General features: G+C 38.8%; 2 protein-coding genes across 3 annotated transcripts; one reads left to right on the forward strand and one right to left on the reverse strand.

The window, feature by feature from the left end:
• On the reverse strand, positions 1–27904 carry nagpa (N-acetylglucosamine-1-phosphodiester alpha-N-acetylglucosaminidase). Of its 2 annotated transcripts, XM_019364804.2 has the most exons (13): positions 27715–27863; positions 24771–24872; positions 23793–23998; positions 23342–23609; positions 21064–21203; positions 16339–16447; positions 12671–12799; positions 12292–12497; positions 10580–10627; positions 10116–10244; positions 8643–8774; positions 5756–5837; positions 1–2826 (listed from the first exon to the last, which is right to left on the reverse strand). In XM_019364804.2, exons 3-13 carry the CDS (start codon positions 23989–23991, stop codon positions 2562–2564), a joined length of 1707 nt encoding a protein of 568 aa, XP_019220349.1. In that variant the 5' UTR covers positions 23992–23998; positions 24771–24872; positions 27715–27863; the 3' UTR covers positions 1–2561. The 2 variants fall into 2 exon arrangements, with proteins under 2 accessions (XP_019220349.1, XP_005472845.1); XM_005472788.4 differs by lacking the exon at positions 24771–24872 and having other exon boundaries at positions 27715–27904.
• Positions 17022–19146, forward strand: LOC106099012 (uncharacterized). Its single transcript, XM_019364805.2, has 3 exons — positions 17022–17748; positions 17893–18175; positions 18303–19146. Exons 1-3 carry the CDS (start codon positions 17411–17413, stop codon positions 18972–18974), a joined length of 1293 nt encoding a protein of 430 aa, XP_019220350.1. The 5' UTR covers positions 17022–17410; the 3' UTR covers positions 18975–19146.
• Positions 27905–27951: the final 47 nt, after the last annotated feature.

Genomic DNA, 27951 nt, shown 5'->3' on the forward strand with positions numbered 1-27951 from the left:
AGAGTGAAAAATGTATTTTATTAATAGAAAATCTTAAGTCCAGGATTTAGACCGTCTTACAGAGCAGAAATACAAACGTCCTCAATTCCCTCGTATTTCTGAAATAAAGCCAAATAAAACATGAAGCATTCAAGCAACACACAAAAAGCTGAAGATAGGAAACTCAGAACAAGTTAAAAAACAAATCATCACAAAAAAAATGTAAAAGTGAAAGTAGGACAAAGTTATTTAAAGTGACAAGTGAGCAGCTCATGGTTAAGGTCCGAGGACAACTGTATGCCCCAGTTACCTGCAGGTGAAGGTTCAGCCTGTTTATCTCTGCACAGTTAAAACGTTGTCACTGTGTAGCAGCACTAGAGTTTCCTCATGGAAACACAATGCTGATACAGAACAACGAATAAACAAAGACAGGATAAGGCCAGTCAGTGAAGAGAAAAAAAGACAAGTGCTTCTTAAAAAATAGGTTTAAACAGTTGGCATAATGCATAAAATCACTCCATAAACAGTTAATTAAAACATCAAAATGACCAAGTGCCTTCTCTTTGTGCTGTTTGATAGTTAGTGCAGAATGAAGAAAACAGGAAATATAAGTTTCACAAAAACCACTAGCAACAGAAGAAGCTAAGCCTGTTTTCCTGTTGGTTCACCATCTTGATAAATGTTGGGTGGATTCCTCTCAGAATCCCCAGAATCCCACTGACTTTGGTGGTCAGACCTACTTTTCCCAAACAGCCAACAGAAGTCACTTCTGGAGCTAATTCCATGCAAACACAATCTTTATATAACGCAGGACACTAATACAACGATGTTAGCATGCTAACAAGATGATTTTACTTTTTGGCTAATGCTAAACATGCTATTGTATAGGAGTGAACCTGCAAACTCCAGTGCTGAACTGAAAACTGCAGTTCCTCCGACGGCCACTTGAGGCTGGCTCCAGAAGACTTTCATGTTAAAATGCCCAATTTTACAACATTAAAAGCATTTTTAGCATTGGATCAAATCATCAAACCGGATCTGAACTGAGTACTGTTGGTGCTTTTGTATAAATTCATGCATACTATTGGATAATATGGCCTCTTGTGAGGTAGAGGCTGTCCAAAAAGTTTGCACTTCAGTTTTCATGAGAGAAGTTTTAGTTCGTTAATTAGCACTAATTAGTGGATTTCTGTGTCAACGTATTACAGTTTATGGATACAGTTTGCTAACCAAGCCTGTGTGCTTACAACTTAGTACCATAACGTCTTGTCTAAATATGATTAGTTCAGATGCCACAAAACCAACAAGTCAGTGGCCAAAATACTACTGTTAAAGCTTGGTAGAATCTAGAGACCAGTTTCTATAGTACCAGCAAAATTAAAACTCAAGATCTTTTTGCTAGCTTACTCAAAAGCTTTAAAACACATCTCACTGTGTTTGCAGTCAGATTTTCTAAAAGGTCAACTCTTTCTGTCATTTATTTTTCCTAACAACTGTAGCAGTCAGTAACTATGGTGGTGTTCCAGTTAGCATACAATATTAGTACGCTACTATGCTAAATCCTAACACACTGACCAGATGACGTTGCTTTTGCATGATGGTGCTGTCTGAGTGCAAGAGCAGCGAGTATAATGGCCCCGACAACTGTGTTAGGTTGAAAGTGAACATAGAAACAAAAGTAAATGATTTCTACTTTGAACAACCAAAACTGAATCGTGATATTTACTTTATTTCGCTTAAAACAGAAATAAATCATCTCATATATACACTCTGGGTGTCCGATTATGCTTATAAATGACATAGTAATAATTTTCTTAATAACATTTAATATAAAATTGGCACCTTTTTACACAGAAATTCAAAGGGATTATTCACATTTATCTCATAGATATTTGACATTCAGACATGGAGCTCAGTGCAAATTGAGTAAACTCTATCATCTTGTTTAAAAATTGTCTGATTGAACCACATTTTGCTTGGAACACCAAACGTTTTCATCTTTGTCTTCTTCTTCTGATTACATTGCAACACGCGGAAAAGTTCATCCTATCAGGAATCAGTATCATAAAATAAGCTCAACAGTCTGGGTGTTCTTTGGTTACATAGCTTCACTGATCTTAAAAATACTGCTGATGCGTTAAAATTAAATCTAATTCTAAAGAGTCAGGTATGAAAAAATATCCATCTGTTTTATACTAAGGGGAAAGATAATTCACTGACATTTAAGTGGGATAACCCATTAATGCGATCTTGTAATACAGTTTCCTGACGAGAGTTTAAAGTTCTTCACAAAACCACAACTTTTCAAGTTGTGGTTTTGCTGGAGTTTAGGTGGAATGGAGACATTCAGATTGCTGATCAAGTACCATAGCTGTATACAAAAACCTTAGGCATGTATGTGGGTCAAAGACTGCAATAAAGCTGCTGTGCTTTGTCCTTTAGTTTCGGTTTCATTTTAGCAGGAGTGTTGATAGAAACCTGTCATTGATAAGAAGAGCAAATAAAGCAGAGGATTACCGAGTTCACTGTTGTCTTTTTGTGCAATAACTGTCTTCACTCACTATCCTTGGTCCTCTTGACAGCTACGACTGCCCTGAGTGTGAGGAAGACCAAATTTCATCCTGAGAGTCCGAGTCCTCCAATTGAAAATCTTTCTCAGCTCTCTCATTGTTGTCTGTGGCACATGAAGTGACTCTGTTGATGTTGTTCAGTGGGACGTACGAATAATCCTTGCGCTCGGGAATGTGAGATGCCACTGAAACAGCACGACACGCCTGTATGAGGTGAACCAGCAGGCTGGCTGAGAGGACAGTAGCCAGGGTGAGGGTGATGATCAGCCAGGTTTGCCTGAGGAGTGGAGGAGGTTAGATCATTTCAATGATGAATCCAGAGGCTACATGTATCAGTACAAAGCACTCACTGTCTCACTGTAATGAGAGCAAGCAAGGTTTCCTTACAGTGTGCCTTCATTTTAAAACTGGATTTTACTGAGTGACTGAGTTGTGACTGAGCAGTTGTCACCAGTATTTGTATTTGTGCAGTTTCTCCTTCTCCTACAACTTTTAACAGCTTTTCATACAGGAACTGACCCACTTGTGTGGCAGGGATAATAGAAACTTATGGGAAATATGTGCATGTTTTTTTAACATCAAATGTTTTGATTTTACTGTTACTTTCCAAATTTATAGTATTTTATAGTGAACCGCTAACAGTCCTACAGTAGCAAGATTTACAGCTGCAGGGAGATTTAATGCCCAAAGTGACAATGGAAACAATGTAACTGATGGACATCAGTTGGGAAAACTATATTTAGACTATTTTAAAACATTTACCATATATAAAGAAAATGTTATGGGTATGCTAAAGAGAAAAAGAGCCATTAAAAAAAATTATTAATTGGATTATAAGTGTTGGTAAAAACCAAATAAGTTGCTAAAATAGTTGCTTTAGGGTTAAAGTGTATTTTTCCAATGTATCTAATTCCTTAACTAATTTGTTAGCCTTCTGTTTATGTAGAATATGTAGAATGTAAGAATATAGTGTAATACATTTATAATTTCCTGAAGCCCCTACTTATATCTTTATTACTTGTTTTATTCACCCAGGAGTCTAAAAATTTTAGGAACTATCATATATTACAAAATTAGTGCCTATTAAATGTCTGGTGACCAATCAAAACAAAAAACAAATGTCTAACCATTTCAGCTCCAGTGAATTTTACAAAAGAACTACGTGTGTCAGTTCTGTGTAAAAGGATTTGTACTTCAATCGCACTACAGCAACATTTTCCTTGCCTGAAGTATTTGTCATGTAAACCTATATGGTAAATGGCCTGTATTTGTATAGCGCTTTACTAGTCCCTGAGGACCCCAAAGCGCTTTACACATTCAGTCATCCACCCATTCACACACACATTCACACACTGGTGATGGCAAGCTACATTGTAGCCACAGCCACCCTGGGGCGCACTGACAGAGGCAAGGCTGCCGGACACTGGCGCCACCGGGCCCTCTGACCACCACCAGTAGGCAACGGGTGAAGTGTCTTGCCCAAGGACACAATGATCGAGACTGTCAGAGCCGGTTCGAGCTGATTACAAGACGAACTTCCAACTCTTGAGCCTATATATACACAATAAAAAGCCTGTAAGACGGTGGACACCTGTATACCTGGCTAGCTGTCCTTTAAAAAAAAAAAAAGAAGGGGGTGGGGGGCAGTTAAACTTATGTGGAAACCTGGCTGTAACCTGACTGCAGATGTGCAATGGATGTAAATAAATTGCCATGACAAGTGACTACTAAAGTTAACAGGGTGCAGTGCCTCACTACTCATACATTTAATACACAGAGTCTGCTTTTATTACAGTGGCTTGGCTCACTGGAGTGCAAAAACTCTTTGTGAAAGTAAACTCAGTTTTAAGTGAATAAAGGGACTAACTAACAAATACGCATTTTGTATTTGCACATAAAAGGATTTTTTGTGCAAATACAAATACTTTTCCTTGTCTGTTAGTAAGTAGTGAGAGGAAAGAGCAACAAGCTGTGAGAAGAAGTCTGAGACATTTCTCACATGTGGCACACAACATAGTCTGCTAAGGGTTTCTTCTGACCACTAGAAACTTTCTGTCAATACTGAGGCAGTTGCCTGGAGGAAGCTGCGTGCAGGACGACTGCTCACTTGCTTTAAAAAGCTACTTTCACCTGCCTTCTTATTCGCAAAGAGGTCATCATAGTGTGGAGCTCTGCATGTTTGATTTAGCAGATTTTTACACTATTTGTTAGAGGCAGGTTAAAAACTGGTTAATATTCAATAAGACTGTGCATGACATTTGCATATATTGAATCAGTTTAACTGCCAGACTGAAAAGTTGGTGGTATTATTGTTACCGTGGTCTTGAGTCAGTATCTCCTTCAAAAGCTTGTTTGGATGATAAGGGACAGAAACAATTAAAGATAACAGCGCTCCACCTACTTTGTCAAATAAACGCAGCTGATCGATCCCTGCCTGAAATGGGAGTTGGTTTTGGAAAGTTACAAGAAATGAATGACAAAGACAGCCCCATCTGGAAGGCCCTGGGGAAAGGGGATTTCAACGCTGACATGCACTTTGACTACTGCTGAATATAACAAATTGGAACGTGTTCAATTTTTTAACAAATAAGGTTTAAAGGGATTAGTTCTTTTTAAACGTGTCCTTTCCTACATAAGTGACCAAACATTAGGTAGAAACCATAGCAACAACTAACAATCCCTCACTTCCATGTGAAAGGTAATGAGGCCAGTGAATGCATCCCACCCTCAGAGTGTCTTTTACATGCCTTGTTTACATCTAAAAGAGAGTGTGTGGAAGAAAAAGGCATGTGTGGGTCTGAGCTGCTTCAGATGTTTTCTATTATTATTAAACTGAACTACAGTATTAAGAGCAGAGGACAAAACTGGATCATTTATTAACAGGATCTGTAATTTTCTGTATACACGCCGATACCATATATACATGGAACATGGCCAAAGCTTTAGATTTCACAAACAGCTTTTTAAAAACTCTTTGTTCTGTGTGATGCCAGTGTGAGTGAATAAGAATTCTTGAACCTCATTCCCATTCATATTTCTTCTTATTTAACACATTAATACTAAGTTGAGAGCTGAAATCAATGCTAAAAATAGTATCAAAATGGCAAAAATTTTGAGACAGTTTACTGAACAGACCTCAAGATGCACAGCAGGGTGAAAGGTGACAGGGGAGGGTGGGTTAATGTTGTGTGACCTTTGACACTTACTCAGTCAAATAAGGCCGCTCTCTGTGAGCGTCTTCTTCTTGCCTCCAAGATGTAAACATCTTTCTAGCCAGGCAGTGTCCAGCTATGGTGAGGTGAGGAAAAAGAACAAGAGATAAGTAAATGACAGAGGACACTGACTGTGGCTGGTCAGTGTTTTTAAATCCCATCCTGTATGAAAAGGTAATTTTCTAACCCAGACTTCAGCCACAATTACACTGGCTGCTCCTCCTGTAATTGAAATCTCCTCCATAGCCAAACCTTGGATTTCAAATTGGTGTTTTTCCAAATAGAGCAGCGTGGCCTACTTTTATATGAGCTCTGTGTGAAATTTGACCTACAGGCTGTCACCATTAAAGGGATACTGGAGTAGTTATTAGCAGTTCAGGTTTCCAGCGCAGTTATAGATATTCAGACTATCACTGATTTAGTTGGAAATGTAAATCAGTAATCAGAAACAAATTCAAGAAATCAAAGATAAATACATATAAGTCACACTAAATTCTGCCAACTTATGACTCTTAGAAAAATGATGTCTGAATGAAGTCTCCCACTCCTGTGCAGCTCAGGGGGGGGGGGTCTATAGCAGGCCTCATCTCATAAGTTAAGCTTCACTTTCTCCCATGTAGCACACAGCTTTAGATGTGTTGTCACAAGACTGAAAACACTGAGGGATGGATAGTTAGGGCATGCAGTTAGGAAGGTAGGAAGGCCATCTGGTAGATATGAATCGTAGGTTTGTGGTTTGAACTGATACAGCAGTCCGAGATAATTTTTTCTGTTTTTGTTGTTCCTATTAGAAACATAACAGAAGCAATAAAAAACATCAGATAATTGCGTAATTTCTCTTATTTTCACAAGTCTACTCATATCATGATGTAGGTAAAATATCAGACCCGTCAGGCCACATAAGCAGTGTTTTAGGTCACAAAAAACTCTTTATAGGGTCAAGATTTTCAGAAACTTGTTCTGCACTGACATCATGTAACATCAAAGGTGTGGGGCTTTATCGCATTTTTATGTGTTGCTTTTGTGCAATGGTGGACGTAGACAAATACTTTTACTGTTAATGATACTATCTGCATTTTTTTAAGCAGGCTGACACATGTGCACAAATGCAAATGCAAGACTCGCTTCTTCCTCTATGCACCGTCTTTTGTTTATATAATAACTTCCTGCCCCAGGTGTCTGATTGGCCAGCATTTCTATACAGTTATGGTCATATTACCATCTGTTGCTGCTTTGTTATGCTCTTCACAGCCTTTGACACTGTGTTTTAATATGTTCGTGTGGGTGGAAATATTTTTCAAAATGGTGCTTGAGAGGATAGGCTGAAAAAAAAAAAAAATACCCATAAAAAAATCCCAAAACAACACCAATGATAATGATAACGTTAAAGGGTATGATATAATATAATATAGCAACATAAGCAAAACCAAACTCAAAATAACTGCAGAGTGGAATTAAAGCTTCTTTCAAATAAACAATGATTGAACATTACTAACTTTTATGAGGATATTCACTGTACTAGTTTTGGCTACATATACCTAATATCTTGAAAACAGATTGTAGAGCAGAAAGACATAACTGTATGAGTTACAGTGTAAAGTTTTGGGAGCTGACATGCAGGTGAGTAACATTTCCAGTCCTCCCAGATGAGCTGATACGGTGCTCCTCTGTTTAGACAGACGGCAACAAAGACAGAGCTGCTTCTACATCTGCTCTCTGCAAATATTGAATCATTTGCTCATGTGAGAATATGCACACTTCAACACAATGATAAACACCATCTCTGCCTTTTCTCCTCAGGCACACACATACTCAAGCTGATTTACATAGTGTCACATTACTTTAGTGTCTCCTCTCACACTGACTGTTTTTCCTCACACATATTCTCTCACTTTCTTACAGTATGTTTACTGTGTGAGCATCTCATCCTACTTTAAGAAGAAAATGGCATAGAGAATGAATGAATCAATTTCCATTTGTTTGCCACATATACAGGAGAGCTGAAAAATGTGGATTTTATGAATAGCTGTTTGGGACTGACTGCTGGTTAATGTGTAGAAGTGTAGTGCTTATGGGCAGCAGGCAAATCAGTATTTAATATCTGCTCAGCTGTTTAACGGGAAAAAAAGAAAGAAGAAAAATGTAAATGAGAAACACCACAGTGGGACTTCAGGTGCACTGAAACACAGTACAGATGAACACATTTTGAAATGTGATACAGTGAAACAGCAAAGTGTGTTAGACAAAAAGATTTGGTCTCCAACCCTGTGGAACTACATGCTTTAAAAGGTTGCTACTTGCTGTGATTTGGTCAGAAGGCATCTATTAAATAATACTTTAGTTCAAAAGAAAGCGGGCAAAGGAGATGAAACTGAGTTATTTGCATCTGGTTTCACTACAAATTCTCTACAAAAACAACCAGAAATGTTCCCGCTTTCACAACTTGCAACATAATTAATACATCGTATGGTGTAACGAACAGGCTAGGGATGAGGGAAAAGGAAGGAACAGAGATGCTGTGTGTAGATAAAAAATTCAAACCCCTGCAGCTAATCACCAGCTGGTTGAGAGCGTAAGCACAGGGTTTCATTCATCTCTTTACCACTATCATCAACCACCACATGACCCTGTGTGTACAAACAGTATGTGTGCCCATATATGGGTCTGCACAGGAGTTATTGCAGATTTGTAACAACTTTGTGTGCATTCTTTAAATTTCAAGTAGTTTTTTCCAGTTGACTTGTAATCTAAAATCTAAATAAATGTATGCACCAAAACCAGCGGTTGTAATTTTTTTTTCCACTCCAGGCTTTAGTTAGCTTTAAAAAAAAAAAAAAAAAAAAATGTAGTTTGGTTAACTTTGTATAACCTTGGTCTGTACCTGTGTGTAAGGTGTAGTTGGTGCCTCCTGGCAGTGTGGTGTTGCAGCTTCCTGTTTGTGGGTCACATGGACACCGATCCTCACATTGACACTCCTGAGCACAGGACAGACCGTAGAAACCCAGAGGACACACTGAAAGAAAGAGAAAAAAATCAAGTGAATTTACATTTTTTAATATTTAAATAAAGAACAAACAAATTTAGCAAACTAAATGGTTCATTTGTTGACTGAAATGATCGTCAAATTGATTTTTCTCTGTTTCTGTTCAATCAAGTTTAATCGTCGGATCTTTTAAATAAGTTCTGAAAAGTTTTAATACCCGTTTCATTTTTACAGCCAAAATAAAAGCATGAATGAAAACAAAAAGGTTATTGAGTGACTTCACTCAGACTTTTTTTTGTGATACACCTGTTCAGCTGCTCATTAATACAGCTATATAGTCAGCCAATCACATGGCAGCCTCTCAGTCCATTTTGACGAGCAGACATGGTCAGGACAAGCCGCTGAAGTTGAGTATAAAACTGAGTATAAGAGTAGGGAAAAAGCAGTTTGGTGCCACACTGGCGGATTTGCATATTTCAAAAAGTGCAGATCTGCTGGGATTTTCCCACACAAATGTTGGTTGTCTGCTTTACAGAGAACGTTCTGAATATGAGAAAATATCCAGTTAGCAGTGGTTCTCTTTTTGAAAATGCCTTCTTGATGCCAGACATGAGAGGGGAATGGCCAGAGTGCTTTGAGCTGATAAGAAGGCAACAGTAACCCCAATCACCACTTTTTGCAACCAAGGTTTTCAGCAGAGCATGTTTGAATGTTCAAGAAGTCGAACTCTAAAGCAGACGTGCTACGGCAGCAGAAAGCCACATTGGGTGCCATTACTCTGTGGCTACAATTTACACCTTCTCACCAAAATTGGACAACAGAAGATTGGACAAATGCTGCCTGGTCTGATTATTTTTAGTTTTTGCTGTTACATTCGGATGGTAAGGTTGCATTTGAAAGCATGAATCCATCTAGCATTATATCAATGATCTCTGTTTCTGGTGGTGGTATAATGGTGTGAGGAATATTTTCTTGGCACACTTTTGGCCCCTTCGTACCTGACCATGCCTTGAAGACCATAGTGTGATCCACATGTGACACATAATACTAACTTGTATCAAGTGGCGTGTCTTTAGCCAACACAGCAAAGGTCTAGTTAATGATTTCCTTCTACAGCATTAATAAAAATGGATGCAAATCAGGTAGATAGCTTTAGTTTTTGTAATGTCCAGTTCAAACCTTGCTGCCATTACACTAATATTCATGCATACAGTATAAATGCTGGTCTGCAAGTTGCAGTTCAACACATGTGACATAACATACATACAATAGTTCAACACAATAGTGAAGAAAATCCTTTTGTTTCCACTAAAACTCCGAGTGACTTCCAACAGGTCTGGGTGAAGTGACACTTAGCATGCATAGCTCTACCTTGCTCACAGTAGTTGCCATGGAAACCTGGAGGGCAGGTGCAGCGTCCATGGACGGGGTCGCAGGAACCGCCACTAACACAGGAGCAGGTCTGATTGCAGCCGTCACCATAGAAACCAGCGAGGCACTCTGCAAACAGAAAAACAAAACAAAACAACAAAGACATTTCATGTAAGGAGTGTGTTTTATTTTTGTGTCACAGGACAGCAATCAAACAATGTGTGAACAAACATACACATTTAAACAAAATATAACAGAAATGAAAAAAACAAAACAAACAACATGTAAAGGTGCAGTGGGATGACCAACAGACCCACACGGGTGGGAAAAATGCCATATTTAATCAAACCATAATTGACCTGTAGAGGCTGGTGTTGGTGAAAGTTAATGAGGTTGCGTATGTGTATAGAAGAACAAAAACGTGTTTGAATTCTTGCGTACGTGTGACTAGATGAGGCTTTTACCTTGGCTGCAGTTCTTTCCTCTCCAACCAGCATCACAGACACAGCCATCTGCAACACAGATGGAACAGACAGAAAGACATGAATCACAGAGGACAAACAATGAGTCAACAATCAGTGGGGAAAACAAGAAGTTTGATCTTTCACTTATAATATCTCCTCTAGGCAGGCTTGATATATAACTGTAAATACTGTGCTGCTCTACGCTTCCACCAATCAAGTCAAACTGCAATTTGTATCCAATTCTGGAGTTTGGAGCATGTCTTTACACATGGAGCTGACACTCATTGTCAGCTAGACCTCACCTCTGTTAACTGGAGTCAGTGTACTTTTTAATTATGTTTGTGAAGTTTGGACTTCAGTTTTGAAATTCTATATTTTATTAGTCTGTTACTTTGCACTACTTAGCTGATATCTATGTCTGCAGATTTCAAAAGTACTGTTTATTGCAGCAGCTTGCCAACCAAGCTTGTTAGTGTTTGCTGGTAACTTAGCACCCAACCCTCTTGTCCACATATGGACAAGAGGGCCCAAAAATACTCAAATAGCAGCAGCCAAAACGGTAAGACTGAGGTATCAAAATGTGAACAACACTTACACCATAGCGGCTACATCTTTTATAGACAATCTATGCTTCTACGTTAAGTCAATTCAAGTTCAATGTATTTTTATAGCACATTTTAAGCAACCTCAGTTGACCAAAGTGCTGTACAAGTTATGCAAAATATACCCTATGTATAATAGTCACAAAATTAACAATTATATCTATACACTACAAATCGAATAAAACAAAGCAATTAAGTAGTTTGCATAATAAAAGCCCGAGTACTTTTGGCTCCTCAACTAGACCCAAAAGCAAACTAGAAATAGTAAGTTTTTAACAGTGTTTTTAAATGATTAAGAGACTGGGCAGCTCTTATGTGAAAAGGTTTGTTGTTGCAAAGATTAGAAACCACCACTCAAAAGGCTATATCGCCACTAATTTTAAGCCTGGATCTATGGATATCAAAGACCTCAGTGCTCAGCTAGGATTGCAGGGTTTCAAAAGTTCTGTTAGGTAAGGGAGCACCAAACCACTGACACTCTTAAAAAAAAGCAATATACTTTTAAACTGGATCCTGAAATTGACTGTAATACAGTGTAAAGAGGTCGGTAGAGGTGTAATGTGTACACCTATCTGTAGGTCCTCTAAAAAGCAATGAAAGGAGATGTTGTTTTTTAAAAATGGACCCCAAGAGAAGCATATAAAAAATGAAAACAATGGGTCCCAATAGAGAACCCTGAAGTATTCCCCAACTAAGTGGGGACACACATAATGAATAATGGTAAATGGTAAATGGCTTGTATTTGTATAGCGCTTTACTTAGTCCCTAAAGACCCCAAAGCGCTTTACACGTTCAGTCATCCACCCATTCACACACTGGTGATGGCAAGCTACATTGTAGCCACAGCCACCCTGGGGCGCACTGACAGAGGGGTGCGCAGGGGAACTCCTATCTGACAAATATGACTGGAACTATTTAAGGGCTGTACTTTTAATACCCAGACATTGCACTAAAAGCTCCAAAACGCAAATTTTAGAGGAACTTAGAGTGTACTGATGTCTAATTCAGTACATCACTGATGACATGTTTACAGGGCTAAAGGTTTAGAATTACTGTATTATAAGTAATCCTGCCATTTTTCTTTATCTTTACCAGCACTTTCATACTTACTGGCAGTACAGACGCCATGGGGTCCGCAAGCTGATGGCTGACACACCAAAGAGTCACAGGCAGCACCCTGCCAACCATCATGACACTGACAGTGTCCGTCCACACAGTCACCGTGCTCGCTGCAGTTCGCTGGCTGGCATCTTCTTTTATGGATACACAGGATAGTGGAGACCTTTCGCTCACAGCGCCACATGTTATCTGAAATACTGGGAGGGAAGGAGATGTGTTGAGAGTATGGAAGGGTAGAAAAACGTCTATAAAAAAACAACAATCATTTATTAATTATCTGTTACACCTACATGCACATTTTAACATTAAATGTTGGAGAATAAAAAAGTAAGTGTAAAGTTTCACAAGTGTGAAGGGACAACTCACTCACCAATGATCAGATGGATAGCTGGCCAAAACGCCATTATTCACATAGGTGGCAGACCCGCCCCCATCCAGATTAATGGCATTGATCACTCCATGCTCCTTCAGGAAATCAGCCATCTCCCAAAGATTCAAACTGTGTTCAAAAAAAGCAGCATTGAAAAAACTGAAGACAAACATTGTGTCCATAAAAATGTTGAGGACTTTAGTCATACTGGCAGCATGTCAGAATCAGTGTCTGCCAAACAGCCTGGTGCATCTGTTACTGTTCTGTCTGTCTACATTTTTTTTGGTTCTGTGTTTTGTGTTTGTAATTATGTATCTACTATGTTTCTCTCACAAAATCGTGTGCATGAGTCATTCAGCTTTGTGTATTGTATGGAAACAAACAGGCATGGGTGTTGCAAATTAGCTTGGGCTATAAATTCTTTGGTATATGCTGCTGTACACTGCATACATATCCCCACATACAAAAACAATAAAACAAAACAGATATCCATTTACAAGAACATCTCAAATGACTGTATACAAACATTATAGTCCTTGGAAGGTGAATCCTACTGACAAACAGGTAAGTTTCACGTGACAAAAAGATCATTTTTGGAGCAGATGCAAGGTAGTGCTGACATTTTGCAAAAATCTCCCACAGATCACCTCTCATGGTTGCAGGCAATGTGGGCAAGTGGTGAACTTTGGTCAAAGATCATATGTTTCAGACAGTAGAAATTACTTGATCTAAAAGCTTATTCTCCAATTTGTCTTTTGCAAACAGTGTTTTTGATCTTGAATCTGTATGATGTCAACAAGGGGGGATATACTTAATATGGTCACCTCAGGTACACAGTGTGTGTGTCCACAGAAGCCCCCCTCTGTCATTTAAATGTTTTTTGAGAGGCAGTCATGTACAAGACAGCTGGTCCAAATACAGAGTGTCCTTTAAGGGAGAGGAGCTATCATGGTTTGCCTCAGACAGAAGATGAACTGGGGGCCTGCACCAAAGTCCATTTTTTTCCACTGTGAATCATGCAAGCAACTCTAGTAGAGTCACAGGTTGCCACAGGTCTTCATGTGTCACTTGCCTGCCAAACTTAAAAAGAGTGAGTCTTTTCTCAAGGATTCAAGGGTAGAGAGGAAAAGAAAGATGTAGGATACTGTAGATGACATAACTTTAAAGTTGAAACTGTGACAACAGATGACAAAACCTCATCTCAGTAGTCTGGTTTGACTTTTGTTTTGTTAATCTAAATTGAAAGAAACAACCATTAAGCTCTGCAAATAATTAAGATTATGCAGATTAAGATAAGAATGATGAGTTAATCTCTTTAGTCCCTGAAGAGAAATGTGTTTTTGATCACGAGAGCATGCAGACCTGCTTGTGTCAGAATTAATACCGGTACAAGAAGAACAAACACCAAAATATATTGTTTTTCATGTACTCAGTATGATTTACCATCATCGTGGTGTCAATAATATCAGAAATAAAGCATATACAAAACACAAAATCTTCAAAAGGCAATGAGTCAAAAACACTGGAGGCAAATCTTTTCTTGTTGTTGGCAATCAAGGACTTTACTTTATGTTTGGGTTTGTCTGGCCAAATTTCTAAAACACACACCTGATTATTTTACCAATCACATGTAGAGATTAGGCTGAAAGATCCTAAAAATGGCCATTGTACTGTGGATAAGTGGTTCTTCTCAGTTAAGATGTCTCACAATTCAATGCTAATCAATGCTTCACATAATGAACTCAGAATGATTAATTAATGATGAAAATAATCATAGAATAAGTGTCTGACTGGCTGATCATCTATGGCACCCTCCACTAGAGTTAGTTGAGAATTTCAAAGAACTAGCATGTTGTTCATGGAAACCAGAGGTCAGTTTCTGAAGTCACAGCTTCCTTTGACCTGACTTTTACATGTTTTATTGAGTGGGAGGTGGCCCCATATTGAGCAGAGATATACAGAGGGCAGCAGACATGTTCAGACATGTCGGATTGTTGTGCTTTTCAAACCCCGATCATAAACACAACAATAGAATATCTGGAGTCGGTGCAGGTCTGCGGGGTCACAGCGCTAAAGGTGGAGGGAAAATTAGATCAATACAATTGATTGGTGGAGTATCTAAGAGGGCTGAGCTAATATAAGCCTGATAGTGTTATCGGATCTCTGTTTACCAGAACCCCTGTTTACTACATTCACTGTCAGCTTGTTTTTATTTTCCAGCCTCAAAATGACCTCGACCTGCATTAGTCCATCATCTTGTTGTTCAATGCTGTCCTGAGATGTTGTTATTGATTAAACTAATCTATAATTAACAGCTATATTTTGAAACAACCTTATATATATTTTTTGCATCTTGTGAACATATCATTTCTCTGCAGAGTTTGTGGACACATTTTTACTGTTGCTGCTTTTAAAAAAAGATGTTTTGTTGTCAAAACAAACCTACAAGACAGGAAACAAGCAGGTCGAATAAGCTGTGTGTGTTCATGTGTGTTTTGTGTGTTTACGCTTGAGCTTTTCCACCAAAATACCTCTGGGGGTTTTGTGTGGGCTATGAGTTCAGGAGCCGTCCCTGAGGGTCTTCTTTCTTTTTCTTTTTTTCCTGGGGGAGGCAAAAGCAGATCTAATCCTTTGTAGGCTCTGGAAACTGCTGCTCAGTGCTAACTTAGCTGTTTCTGCTCAAAGCTGATTGGCCATTTCTGCCCCTTTTGTCCTTGACGGCCAGAAGTCATCACCTCTTCAACCCCACCATTAACAGTGTGAAGTTATATTGACTGACAACAAAACAATAATGCAGCAACCTTGCCTACATTTATAAAATCTGGTGCTGTACCCTGGTGTTATGACAATAATTCCCTCCATTGTTCTCATTGTTTTTATGGTTTAAAAAACAGAAAGTCATCAGAAAATAAAAACTGATTAGTAGGATGTTGCTGCAAAATGTTTGCAATACCTTACAGTCAAACCAGTACCTGTTGTGAAAGGTTTGAGAGGGTCTTAGGGCTGCTCACTGAGCCCAGATCAGCCAAAAATGTCTCTGTTAGATGGTCGTTAAGTAATTTGTCTTGCTTATTCTCTGATATTTCCTGATCTCAACAAGGAAGCTGCCAGTGTTCGACTGTATTTTATCTGGACAAAGTCCTTTTGCAGATGCTTGTGTCACAAGATCAACAAAAGATAAACACTGATGGATTAAGTTCAGTGTTGGTATAAAACAAATTTTAAAAATTCACTTTTTTCAAGGTTTTAAACATCTTTAGAAAACCAGCAGGTGAAAATATGCAAACAGTCAATGTGTCATTTTCATGGTCATGTCAAGTCTTTCAATGAGCTGAAGTAAACAGGAGACATTCCAACGTACATGGAGGTTGTTTTTCTCTTCATTGTGTGTGAAATCAGTTCCTGGATATTAAATTCCCACTCGGCACATCTTGTGTTGACTCAAACACCAGTGAATAACTTCAAGCTAACAGGATAAATTGACTCTTTTCTTACATTTACACCCGTGTTTGCTGTTTCTTTTCTAATGGTTGGAGAGTAGATAGTTCCCCACTCACTGTGGTAAATTTAAAAACAAATTGTTTCAATTTCATCACTACTTCTTGCTTCACAGTTTTTAAAAAGAAAACAGCATTGTAAACATTGTTTATCTCCTTTCCTTTTCTTACCCTCTTGTGTTTGTCTGTCCATCAAAATGAAACAGGATTAACCTTCCCTGTTCATCGTGGCCCACTGCCGTCCTGGCTGAAACTACATCCACAAAAGTGCGGAAACCCCCTGTGAAAATATGAGAAAATGCTTTTTTAAATTATGATGTACCATTAACAGATCAATAAAACCTGTTAAATCAAACTGTCTTGGATTTATCCCACCATAGAACTCAGGATCTACAGAAATGTGCACATCAGTATGAATCAGTTATTCCAGATTAGGAGTTTTGAGATTAATTAACTCAATACTTTGTCTATTTTATGCTGACCTCACATTTGGGAATTTAATGTCCTTTTCCAAACCATGCCTTTACATCCAAATGATGCATTACAAAGACATGACTGAATAATGCCTCAGGGCTGCTATTTTAAGCTAATGGCTGATTCAGACTTCTGCAGTGAACATTTGTAGAGCCTGTGATGTAAGTCACCGACGTTGTTGCTGGCATTTATGTTTGTGCTTGGTGCATTATGTGTCAATTACCTTGTGGTCATGTCCCTGTGTTTTATATTCAAAGCCAGAAGATAGAAACAAATAAAATACTGGGACTCTATTCTCTCCTGGGTCCCTACTCTTTGTTGTTTTTGGGAGCCAATTTATTTTTCCCTCAAGTTCTACCACTTCTTTGTACACCCCTCACATCCATATTACAGTTTTTCTCGATTGCTTAAACACTATAACCAGGCCTCTAAACTAAAATTTCAAAACCATAAACGCTATTGGTCAAAAAGCTCACCCATTTCCCTGAACTATAAACACTATTCCCTGCTTTGACACATGACTCAAATTTGGTGAACTGGTACTGCAAAACTCTACACACAAATCCCTACATTTTACAGTGCTTACACCATGTAGTCATGTAGAAAGCACTAGCATGCAATAATGTTAACTTAAGTCAGCATAGCTTGAGCCCAATTAGCACACAATTAACCAGGTGGAAACACTAGGAGTCAAAATTTAGCACACACCAATCAGAACCTGCGATGGATAGATAAAAGGGCCAAAGTCAGCTCATTCAGGTTTGAAACAATGGATCCAAAGAGATGCAAAGGAAGAGGACGTGGTGGAGAAAGAGGACGTGGTGAAAGAGGAGGACGTGGTGGAGAAAGAGGACGTGGTGAAGGAGGAGGAGGAGGTGGAAGAGGAGGAGGAGGTGGTGAAGGAGGTGGAGGTGGAGAACGACGGCGACAAGGAAGGGGAAGAGCAAGGGCACGAAGACAGTCAGTCTCGGATGAAATTCGAGCCACTTTAGTTGACCATGTCCTTGTCCATGGGATGACTATGAGGGAGGCTGGGCAACGAGTACAACCAAATTTGAGTCGCTTCACTGTTGCCTCCATCATCAGAACCTTCAGGGAGGAAAACAGGTAGGTGTACTTGCAGTAAGACCGCTTTGTACAGTAACGTTTAAGTTACTGAATTTATGTGTCTTGAGTTTCAGTATGTTTCCATTATTTTCCTGTAAAATGAATGTGTGACAGTTACAGTAATGAGTGCTTCTATTTTTGTAGGACACAGAGACGACCACCTGGTGGAGGCAGGTTAAGGCTTTTGTCGGAGGAGCAAGAGAGGGAACTTGTAAACATGGTAATTGCAAATAATGTAATCCGCCTGCAAGAGATTCAAAGGAGAGTGATTGAGGATGATCATCTTTTTCGAGGCATAAATGCCATCAGCCTCTCCACAATTGACCGCATCCTCCGAAAGAATCAATTCCGGATGAAACAGGCATACCGAGTCCCTTTCGAAAGAAACTCTGACAGAGTGAAAAACCAACGTGTGGAATATGTTCAGGTATGAGTTTTGATACTGTATAAGGTATTGTGTACCATCACAGCATGGCAGTTTATGCTGCCATCTCAGCACTCTTGAACTTTGGTTCAGGGTACCGATTGACTCTACTGTGTTATGTGTTTTGCAGAGAATCTTTGAGATTGAAGGACGGCCTGTTCCCCATGAAATGATCTTTGTGGATGAGGCAGGTTTTAACCTGACCAAAAGAAGGAAAAGGGGGAGGAACATAATTGGCCATCGGGCTATTGTAAATGTCCCTGGTCAGCGTGGGGGGAATGTCACTATGTGCGCAGCCATCAGCCAACGAGGGGTACTCCACCGCCATGCCGTACTAGGACCCTATAACACTATGCTTCTCCTTGCTTTTCTTGATGGTTTAAGACAACATATGTTCCAGCTGGACTACAGGGAACCAGCACAGCCAGAGCAGCCTCACTACGTTGTTGTGTGGGATAACGTCAGCTTCCATCGCGCTGCTCTGGTTCGTGACTGGTTTACCAATAACCCAAGGTTTTCTAATATCTTTCTGCCTGCATACTCCCCCTTTCTAAACCCGATAGAGGAGTTATTTTCGGCATGGCGGTGGAAAGTGTATGACCGAGAACCTTATGTCTGTGTTCACCTCCTTCAGGCCATGGAAGAGGCCTGCCTAGACATATCAGTAGATGCATGCCAGGGGTGGATCAGGCATGCAAGAGGATTTTACCCCCGCTGCCTGGCTGGGGCCAATATAGCCTGTGATGTGGATGAGATTCTCTGGCCTGACCCAGACCAAAGACAAGATGCTGTGGTGGGATAATGTTTCTGGTGTGTGTTGTACTGTATAGTACATGAATGACAATGTGCCACTGTACATACATTGGTTGCGTCTTTTGTGTTTATCATGTGACAAGGGTTTTGAAGGGGAGAACCATAAGCAACCTAATTGTTTTGGAACTATTGTTTTGAATTAATTGTACCAGTGTGCAAAACTCTGTTGTAGTGTGTGTGTTTTTGAGGGCTTGTGTTTGATGTCTGAGGGCAAAGTTCGGTTTTTCAGCAGGAGTGAATAGTTTTGGGTGTAGAGCTTCATTTTGACCTGGAAATAGGATGTTTGGGGAATTGAGTGAGATGTTATGGATTTGTGTTTAGTGTTGTGCGGATATGAGGCGTAGTTTCAAGAAATGTGTTTTAGCAATCGAGAAAAACTGTAATAGTTTCATCAATGTACTTCGAGGTATTTGCTGACATTTGTGAGTCCTTATGTCGAGGCTAACATTAATATTCCTTATAGTGAGGTGATGATTGTTATTCTCTCACTGATAAATTCAAACACTGCAGTGAAAAAGTAGCCAGAAATGTGTCAAGTTATTGTGTAGTTTATGTCATAGGGTTTCCACTGAAGCATACATCCCCAGTAAGAAGACCAAACATTTACCTGAATAAATGAAGAAAAAGCAATTACCTTTATTAGAATGACCCATAAAATTAGATGAAATATTGTGTCTTTGCTCCAAAACAAGGTTTGAAATCACTTTTTGTTTCAGTATGGTTTGATTTAAGGGTCAATCCAGGGTGCCAACACAATCTGCTTACCCCACTGTTACTGCTACTGTTGTGGTACTCATGTTGTGGATGCAGCAGGTGACTGGCTGTTTGGGGTGGCGGGCAGGAAACCCCCCACTGTAAAATTCTCCTATAGATTTCTATAATTCTGTGACAGAACCATTTCAGATTTAAATACTGTGATCAGCTGTTGGCTACAGGAACAAGGCAGCAGCTATCGAGACAATAAGGTCCTGACCTTTGAATTTTTTTCTGGGAGCCAGGTGCTCCAACACTTCACGAAATTAAGGTTGCTGTAAGTGTTCCCTATATACAACTAAATTAAGGCAAGCTACATGACATTGATGAGTTAATGTGGTTTTTGGCCATTATATTTAGTCATTACTAATATCTATCAGGCACTACTGAGAACTAGTACCTATTACAGCTAGCTGCTACACAGAGACATATAGTAGTGTACTGGCTGTTAATGGGAAACACATGAAAGCTTGCACCAGGTCTCTTGCACTGCTCTATATTTTTCCATGTTATAAATTCGGCCTTGGAAAAATTTATGGGTTGATAGATAAGGCTAAATAAGACAACATAAAAAAATACTTTAATAACGACTATAGTGGCTTAGGATTAGTTTATTCTTTGTGTAAGACAAATGACTCTAGACGTGTCATGTTTATCATCTGGCGCCATGCCACATCCCCCGTGTTAGTTCAGAGCTAGATTTAGAAAACCTGGGTCTACATACATGATAACAGCGGTTAATTTTAGTGAAGTCAGAGAGTGTAAGCACAGACAATATAAAAGAATTAGCTGTCTATAAATGTAAAGACATCCTGGGCATTATGAACAGGCCTCTGGGTTATGTCAGTACTGAAGTACTCTAGCAGGTTTTACTTAGTTACTGAAGCTAATCGAATAAGCCCCAGACAATTCTGAGGTCAGAGAAAATGATGCTGGACAAGCAGAGAGTAATCTAAAAAAAACTGACAGGCGTTACTGACAAGCTGGATCCTTTTATGCAACAGTTTAACGTAACCAAAAATCTGGGTTAGGACGGTCATAATATCAAATTTTCACTATTCAAATATCGTGGAACAAGACTTAATTTTACAGATAATATTGCAATATCTATATAAGATTTTTTTAAAATTCTACCAGTCAGAATCAACCTTTACTTTTATTTGCTTAACTTCTGTTAATGACTAGTCACCATCAATATCAGTATACTGTGACAAGATTTAGAAATATCTCTATTTCTCAAATCCTAAAATCTTACGATGGAAAACCTTTACACATACATGTGGTCAAAGAAATGAATCCAGCTGGATGTGGATCTGCATCATTACCTGTTTCCTGTGTCTTGTCGCACTCGGCCTCAATGCTCTCATTGATGTAAATCTCGCCGTTTCTCAGTAACCACACCACCCCGCTGACTAATTGGACAAACGGATTGGACTGATCCAAAACGTCATCCTGAGATAGATACCTGGATGGGGAGAAAGGAATTCAACTGTCTAAATATAATACTACTGTAGTACATATTATAATTTCATGTTTCTATATTTGATATTTGTGGTGATAAATAATGCTGGTAGGTAATCCTCTACTTTGGTCCAGGCTGAAATGTCTGATATGAATTTGCGCAGTTTTTTATGCATCCTAGAGAAAATAAAGAATATTTTTTTACTTTTGTGTTACGACTACTAACAAATCCTCTTATTTACCGCTTTAGGTTCAGGCAGCTTTATTAACTTTAACAGCATTTCTGTTAACTTAGAGGGATAATGTTAAAACAGCATAGCACGGTGTTTCCCACATTTGTACTAGCTGTAGCTGTTTGATGCATCTCTTAAAAAAAACAACAAAAAAAAACCCCCACACAGATATCAACACTTCAGTTATCTAACAGCCTATTAGTCATATCAAACAGCAAACAGCTGTTTGGACTCTGGACTTGATTTAGTTTAGTAGACCAAGGCTACTGAACTTTTGGACATTGTGTCTACAAAGAAAAACTGAGCTCAGTTCCATCTGGAGGTGTAAACAGCCCAACAGTCACTTCAAACTAGGACCCAAAACTGTCATTTTGTGGGCTTCCTATTTTAAATCAGAGGTAGGTTTATTATGAGCTCGACTGACAGGTCATGGATGGCACAGAGGGCCCAAGCAGGACTGTGAGCAGGTTATTTTTTTTACTGAGGTCCACTCGCTCTCTGGGAGTGTGACCTACAACACAAACCACATCATGTTGCATCATGTGCATTTCTGACCTCAGTTATCAAACAAACAAGTTACATAGAGTACTTCATGGTTTAAAGATAGACGGTGAACAGATGGGTGTTTGTTTTTGTTCATCGAGGAAAATGTGGTGGCTTCACATGAGTGTTATTTAACTTCTAGTTCAATTTTAATGTGAATCTCTTTAAAGAATTAATGTAAAGATATGCAGTTTTCTTTTTCTACAACAATCTGACGATAGTTTAATGTACTTCCACTGATTTAACATGCTACAGTGATAAACACTAGTTGGATCAGTGAGTGATTCAGACATGAGCTCATCATCTTTTGTTTTTCACATTAAAAAAAGAGCAGAACTTATAAGCTTATGGAAACAGGAAGTCACTGTAAGTCACAAATGTGCTTGTGTACTTGGGACAAAACCTGAAAAGAGGCCAGTATCAGAGGAAGAGATGAGCAGATATTTTAGCACCATGATGTCAGGTACAGATAAGAACAAAGAGGGAATGGAAAGAGGTTTGTTTTTATTCACAGTGTGGTTTCTGGCTGCTTGAAAACACTGATGATACAAACCATGAAAGTGGGCTGTACCTTGTAAAAATAAATGCTGGCTTGTATGTTGAATATTGTAATCTGAGAGCTCAATGTAGTTTGCCAGCAGTAATTCTACAATTATTGGTAACTTCACAGCGTGCCTTCTGTCCTGTCTCCCTCCCTTCACCCCCCCTAACTGGTTGCAGCAGATGGCTGCCCCTCCCTGAGCCTGGTTCTGACAGACATTTCTTCCAGGTAAAAGGGAGTTCTTCATTCCCACTGTTCCAAAGTGCTTGCTCATACCAGGATGTTTGATTGTTGGGGTTTTCTCTACATTATTGTAGCGTCTATGCCTTTAAATATACAGCACCATGAGCTGAGTGTTGCTGTGATTTGGTGCTATATATAAAATTGGATTGACACGAACATTTGTGTTACTTTTATTCTGCATCTTTTCTTTTTCCTTTGTTTTAGGATTTTTATCTTTTTAGGAAAATATCCAACAGTCAGCCATATAAAGCACAGATGCTTGAGAGAAACGGTACTTGAGACACACTTGACAGAGGAGAAAATGTGCTGTCTGGAAAATACAAACACACCGACATGTATGATCACACTTCTTAAAAGGTTTGACTTTTTTGCCTGCTTGCTGACTGTGTGTAATATGTTGTTTAAAGGGTGTTTAAAACTGCATATAAAAGATTACCTCACCTTGGATCACGTCTGGTCACGCAGATATCTTTGAGTATTTGGATGAACTCACCTTTTGTCTTTGGGGCTATGATCTAATGTTGAATCAACAATCACTGTAATAAATTTCTCTGTTTTACATTTTCAAGCTGCATTTCTTACCCAAACACTAGGCTGCCGTCTTTTCTGATTCCAAACTGGGCATTTTGCAGGCCCCCGCTGTCCAGTACCACCCTGACGTTGCTCACCACGTTTCCCAGACAATGCCCTGTTGATGTATTGAAGAAACCAGCATTTTGCGCATATAGGCACTCAGCCTCTTCAGCCGTCTCTCGTACTGTTGTCCTCACTTTCATTTCGCAGCCGCCTGGCCCCCCTGGCTCCAGCACGGACACCGTCCTCAGGGGGTCGTTGACCACTGTCATGTGTCCTGGTAAGAAAGCCGCAGCAGGATGAGGTGAAATTGAATCTTCAGTGATATATAATAAAGGATTCTTGCCAACACTTTTACATGAAGGTGGGAGAGTAAAGAAATAAAAAGAGGGATCAATAAATCAAACACCAGAGATGGATATTATTTTTTGTTCCTTTAACTTATGATGTCATCACTAACCATAAACAATTCTGGAGCTCCCAGGGATATTCGACACAAACAACTTGGTCTCAGCAACCGGCTGCCCACTGCGGTTACTGGAGGGCCAGCTCTCATAGGTGGTGTTGCCATGAATAATGGGTTGACAATCCCTGACGTAGCGATGAGAGTGGGAGGGGCCGTGGCCTTGTGAGTAGGGCAGCAGGATGTCATCGTCCATAGACTCTCTGCAAGGAGAGAAGAGTTGTTGGTCTTAATTGAAAGTGACAAAAGTCAATTAGAAAGTGCCACCTGTGGCAGGTGTTGCATGCAAAAACATTTTGTGTGTGTGTGGGTGTGCCTTTGGTTCCAAGTTGCACCCAAGTGTTTGTATATTAGAACACAAATATACCTGCCCATGTTAACTTTACCTATAGACAGACAAAAGAAACACCCTGTCTCTATACAAAGGCCAATGTAGAAATAACATTTCTCGAGTGAACTTAGTAGATAGTTGGACAATGTTCCATCACAATTCTTTCAAGACTGTCTGGAGACTGAAAAAGGTTTTACTGGGGAAAAAAGCCAGAGAAATGAACTGACCTGTTAATCACTTCATTGATCTAAACACATAACTGAATCTTTGTGTAAGTTTTTGTGCAGAAATGTCAAACATTTTCTAGTTCCAGCTTCTCACAACAAAGCTCTGCTGCTTTTCTTTGTCATATACTGCTAAACTATCACATATCATGTGATTCTGGACAGTTTTTTGATCAATGCCAGTAATTTGAATATTAATATGGGTTCTTTGAGATTACAAGGGGCTCCATGCTTTTATAATCAAAACAATAACAATAATAAAAAAATAAAATTATTGAAATCATTAGTTGTAGCTAACAAATATGTGTTAAAAACAGACACCTCGACTAATATTAGATGCTGCAGTTTCACTAGGAAAATAAAAGCAACAAAAATAACAAATCCTGATATCCACTGCACCAACATGTAATGTCAACAAACCCTTTAGTAGCTCAGTGTGTCCCATTGGCTCTCTGTGAGGAAGAAAAACATTCCCACATCTCCAAAAATAAGAGCTACAAAAACCCCTTTCCCTTAGGGACGCTGTGGAAATAAAAATGCATTTGCGTGTTAATCTTTAAACAAATAAATCATGTGAGGACATATTTTAATGGAGCATATTTCATCACAGCCTTAGCTGGTCAAATCACAGTTTCATCACATGAAGGAATGTGTTTTCAAAACTGCTGAGTTGTGGTTTCTGCTCAGGGTCATGCAAAAATAGCCCATGTGCAGCCTGTTTTTTTTCTCCTAAATCTTCAAAGTTCCCATCATTATTTGAATGTTAAACTCTTACTTCTTAATTTGGTTTCTTAGAATTCTTATATTCTGAAGTATATATACAAAACAAATAACTTGTGTGTATGCCCACTGCCCAGTAAGAATATTTTGGTTCTTTTAACTATAATTTTTTTATTCAGGGTTCAATGAAACCAATAGCCTGATGGCCCAGAGCCAATAAAAACTATGTCACTGGCCAGCTGGCAGTTTTTCCACCATTTGAGTTTGCATGTGAAGCAACCTGGCTGAAATGAACCCTCATTACTGAGAACTTTTGCTGTGGTCAGTATTTTTTCACTAAAAGGGCCATAAATGTTCTTTCTCAAACCACCTGTTTGGACCTCCTAACATCTACCACTAGTTTCTTCATTAAGGTGTATTTTATAGTGTCAATGCAAAATAACATCAAGGTGTTTTATACTGTAAGGTAAAGATCCTACAGTATTTAGGAGAAAACCCTAACATTCAAGCGACCACCCATAAGCCAGCATTTCATGATCGTGGAAAGGAAAAACCCTACGATCACTTGGGGAAGAGAAGAGAAAAAAGTGAGGCCAACCTAGAATTTATTAACTAGATTTCAGCTTAACACTGAGACAGGATGTTTCTAATTTTAGAGATATTGCTTACATGAAAAAGGAAGACCTACATATTTGTTTAATGTGAGCACTGAAGGAGATATCCTGGCAATAAGATTTCTCACGGTGTTGCTAGGTGAGTATCTGGTTAATTACATCAGTTTTCTCTGAATTTAGGAGAAGAAAATTACAGGACATCCAGGCGTTTATGTATTTAAGACATGCCTGTAGCTTAAATGTGTTATCTGGCTTCACGGATAAATATAGCTGGGTATCAACTGCATAGCAAAGATTATGTATGCAGTATTACAAGCATGTATGGATGGTACTGCAGATAGATATGTTTCAAACCATTCCAGTGCAGTTTCTTTAATACCAGCAGTATGTTCTAATCTCTGTAGTAAAACATTGTGGTCAGTGGTATTGGATGCTACAGTAGGCAAGCATAGAGATGAGTCCACTGTCAGAGGCATAGGAAAATAATTTGTAACCTCCACTAGTGCTGTTCCTGTGCTGCATTTAACTGAAACTCCAATAATATTATTTAACTATTTCTTGCAGATATCTTTAATAATAACAGTGTATTCATGATACCAGTTGAGCTGTGCTAAGTATGTCTAGAACTACTGGAATTTATTGTATAACCATGTATAACCACTGCAACCACTAAACACAGTCCTTACCTCTTAATCATCAATATTAATTAAACATTAACATACAGAATATAAAACTTGCTTATTGCAAATTAGTATGTGCATTCAAAGCAAATGTGGTTCCATTTCAGGGAGTGTTTAATCTCAGCTGTTCTCAGTTAGTTTAATCTCATTACGTGCAGAGTAATGGCTTATATTTTGTTTGCATATTTTCTTACATTGTGAGTTCTTGTGCTTTGCACCTGTAAGCACAGAAAGACTCGTAATGTACTTGAATTTATATTGTACTTTTGTAGTCTAACTGACCACTCAAAGATCTTCTAACAACAGGTCACACTTTTAACTATACATTTATATAACACTTTAATATATACATCAGACATACATGTATTTAGACAGTGGAAAGAAGCCAGGCTACCAAGAGGAAGCTTAGTACCTGTCAAGGTTTTTCCTTGTAATTGCTGTCCCATAAAAAATACCCATACATGATTGGTGGATCTAAAAACCATCTGAATAGATATGGGTCAAACTGACCCACATTTATTCAAAGAGAGTGGTGAGCCTCTGTGTACAAAAATTTGTAGCAACTGTACAATAGTATAAAACCTTAAATTATTATAATTTTTGTGTATTTTGGTTAATTTTAGGAGAAGTCATAACGTTTCTGGCTAAAAGAATGACATTTGGGCTATACTTGCTACTATCAAATATCAAAACTGATCCAATTTAAGTTTCAAGACTATAATACATCATCGCCATCTTGTGGTCAATAAATCCAACTGCGTCAACATTTTCTCCAACCGTCAACTTCCGTTTTAAATGAAACCAAAAACGTGACGGTTCATCTTGTGACTAAAAGTTTGGTTTAAATAGATATTATGTATTGCTGCAATCAGAGAAACACGGGAAAAGTTAAGCGTAATGAACACTGTTAGTTAGTGTGAAGACATTCAATCGAGCCAACCACAAATGAGTTACAAGTGTTTGTTAATGTTGTTATTATTTATTATTAGGTGTATTTAAATAAGCACATTAAATTACGTACTGTACTTGCAGTTAATAGTGAAAAACCGCAAGAGTGAATAGTGAACTCTGGACTCTTCTGATAAGACTTTAAACATTGGACACTGTTGCCCAACAGCTGGCAAGTGACTTTACTTCAGTTTGTATGCTGACGTGTAGGCAATTAAACACTGTACATTAAGTCAACTTCATCCCGAAATATCGTCAACCACCTAACTCAAGTGATTTTTTTTAACCATGAAAAGAAAATAAAGAAAACACGTTTCTTTTAATCTTTATTCTTGGCTAACCACAGTTAGTTAGCAGTTGGCTATATATAACGGTTAGCTCAACCAGGAAGCAGCGCCTTACCGGGTATTTGTGGTCTGGGACAGCCGGACACAGAGCCACAACAGCAGCCAAACACACGTACATTTCACCGACTCTGTTGCCATATGAAGAGGAAAATTAGCCTGTCAAACTCCTGTATCCTCCTGTTGGATCCCACATCCTTATCAAAGCCAGCAGAAAACACACGGCAAACCCCTCTTCCTGCTAAATGTCAAAATAAAGGTTGCTATGTGGCACATCATTGTCAGAAGAATAGAT

The sequence above is a fragment of the Oreochromis niloticus genome, linkage group LG11 (genome assembly GCF_001858045.2).
Source record: "Oreochromis niloticus isolate F11D_XX linkage group LG11, O_niloticus_UMD_NMBU, whole genome shotgun sequence".
In the NCBI taxonomy this organism is placed as follows: Eukaryota; Metazoa; Chordata; class Actinopteri; order Cichliformes; family Cichlidae; genus Oreochromis; species Oreochromis niloticus.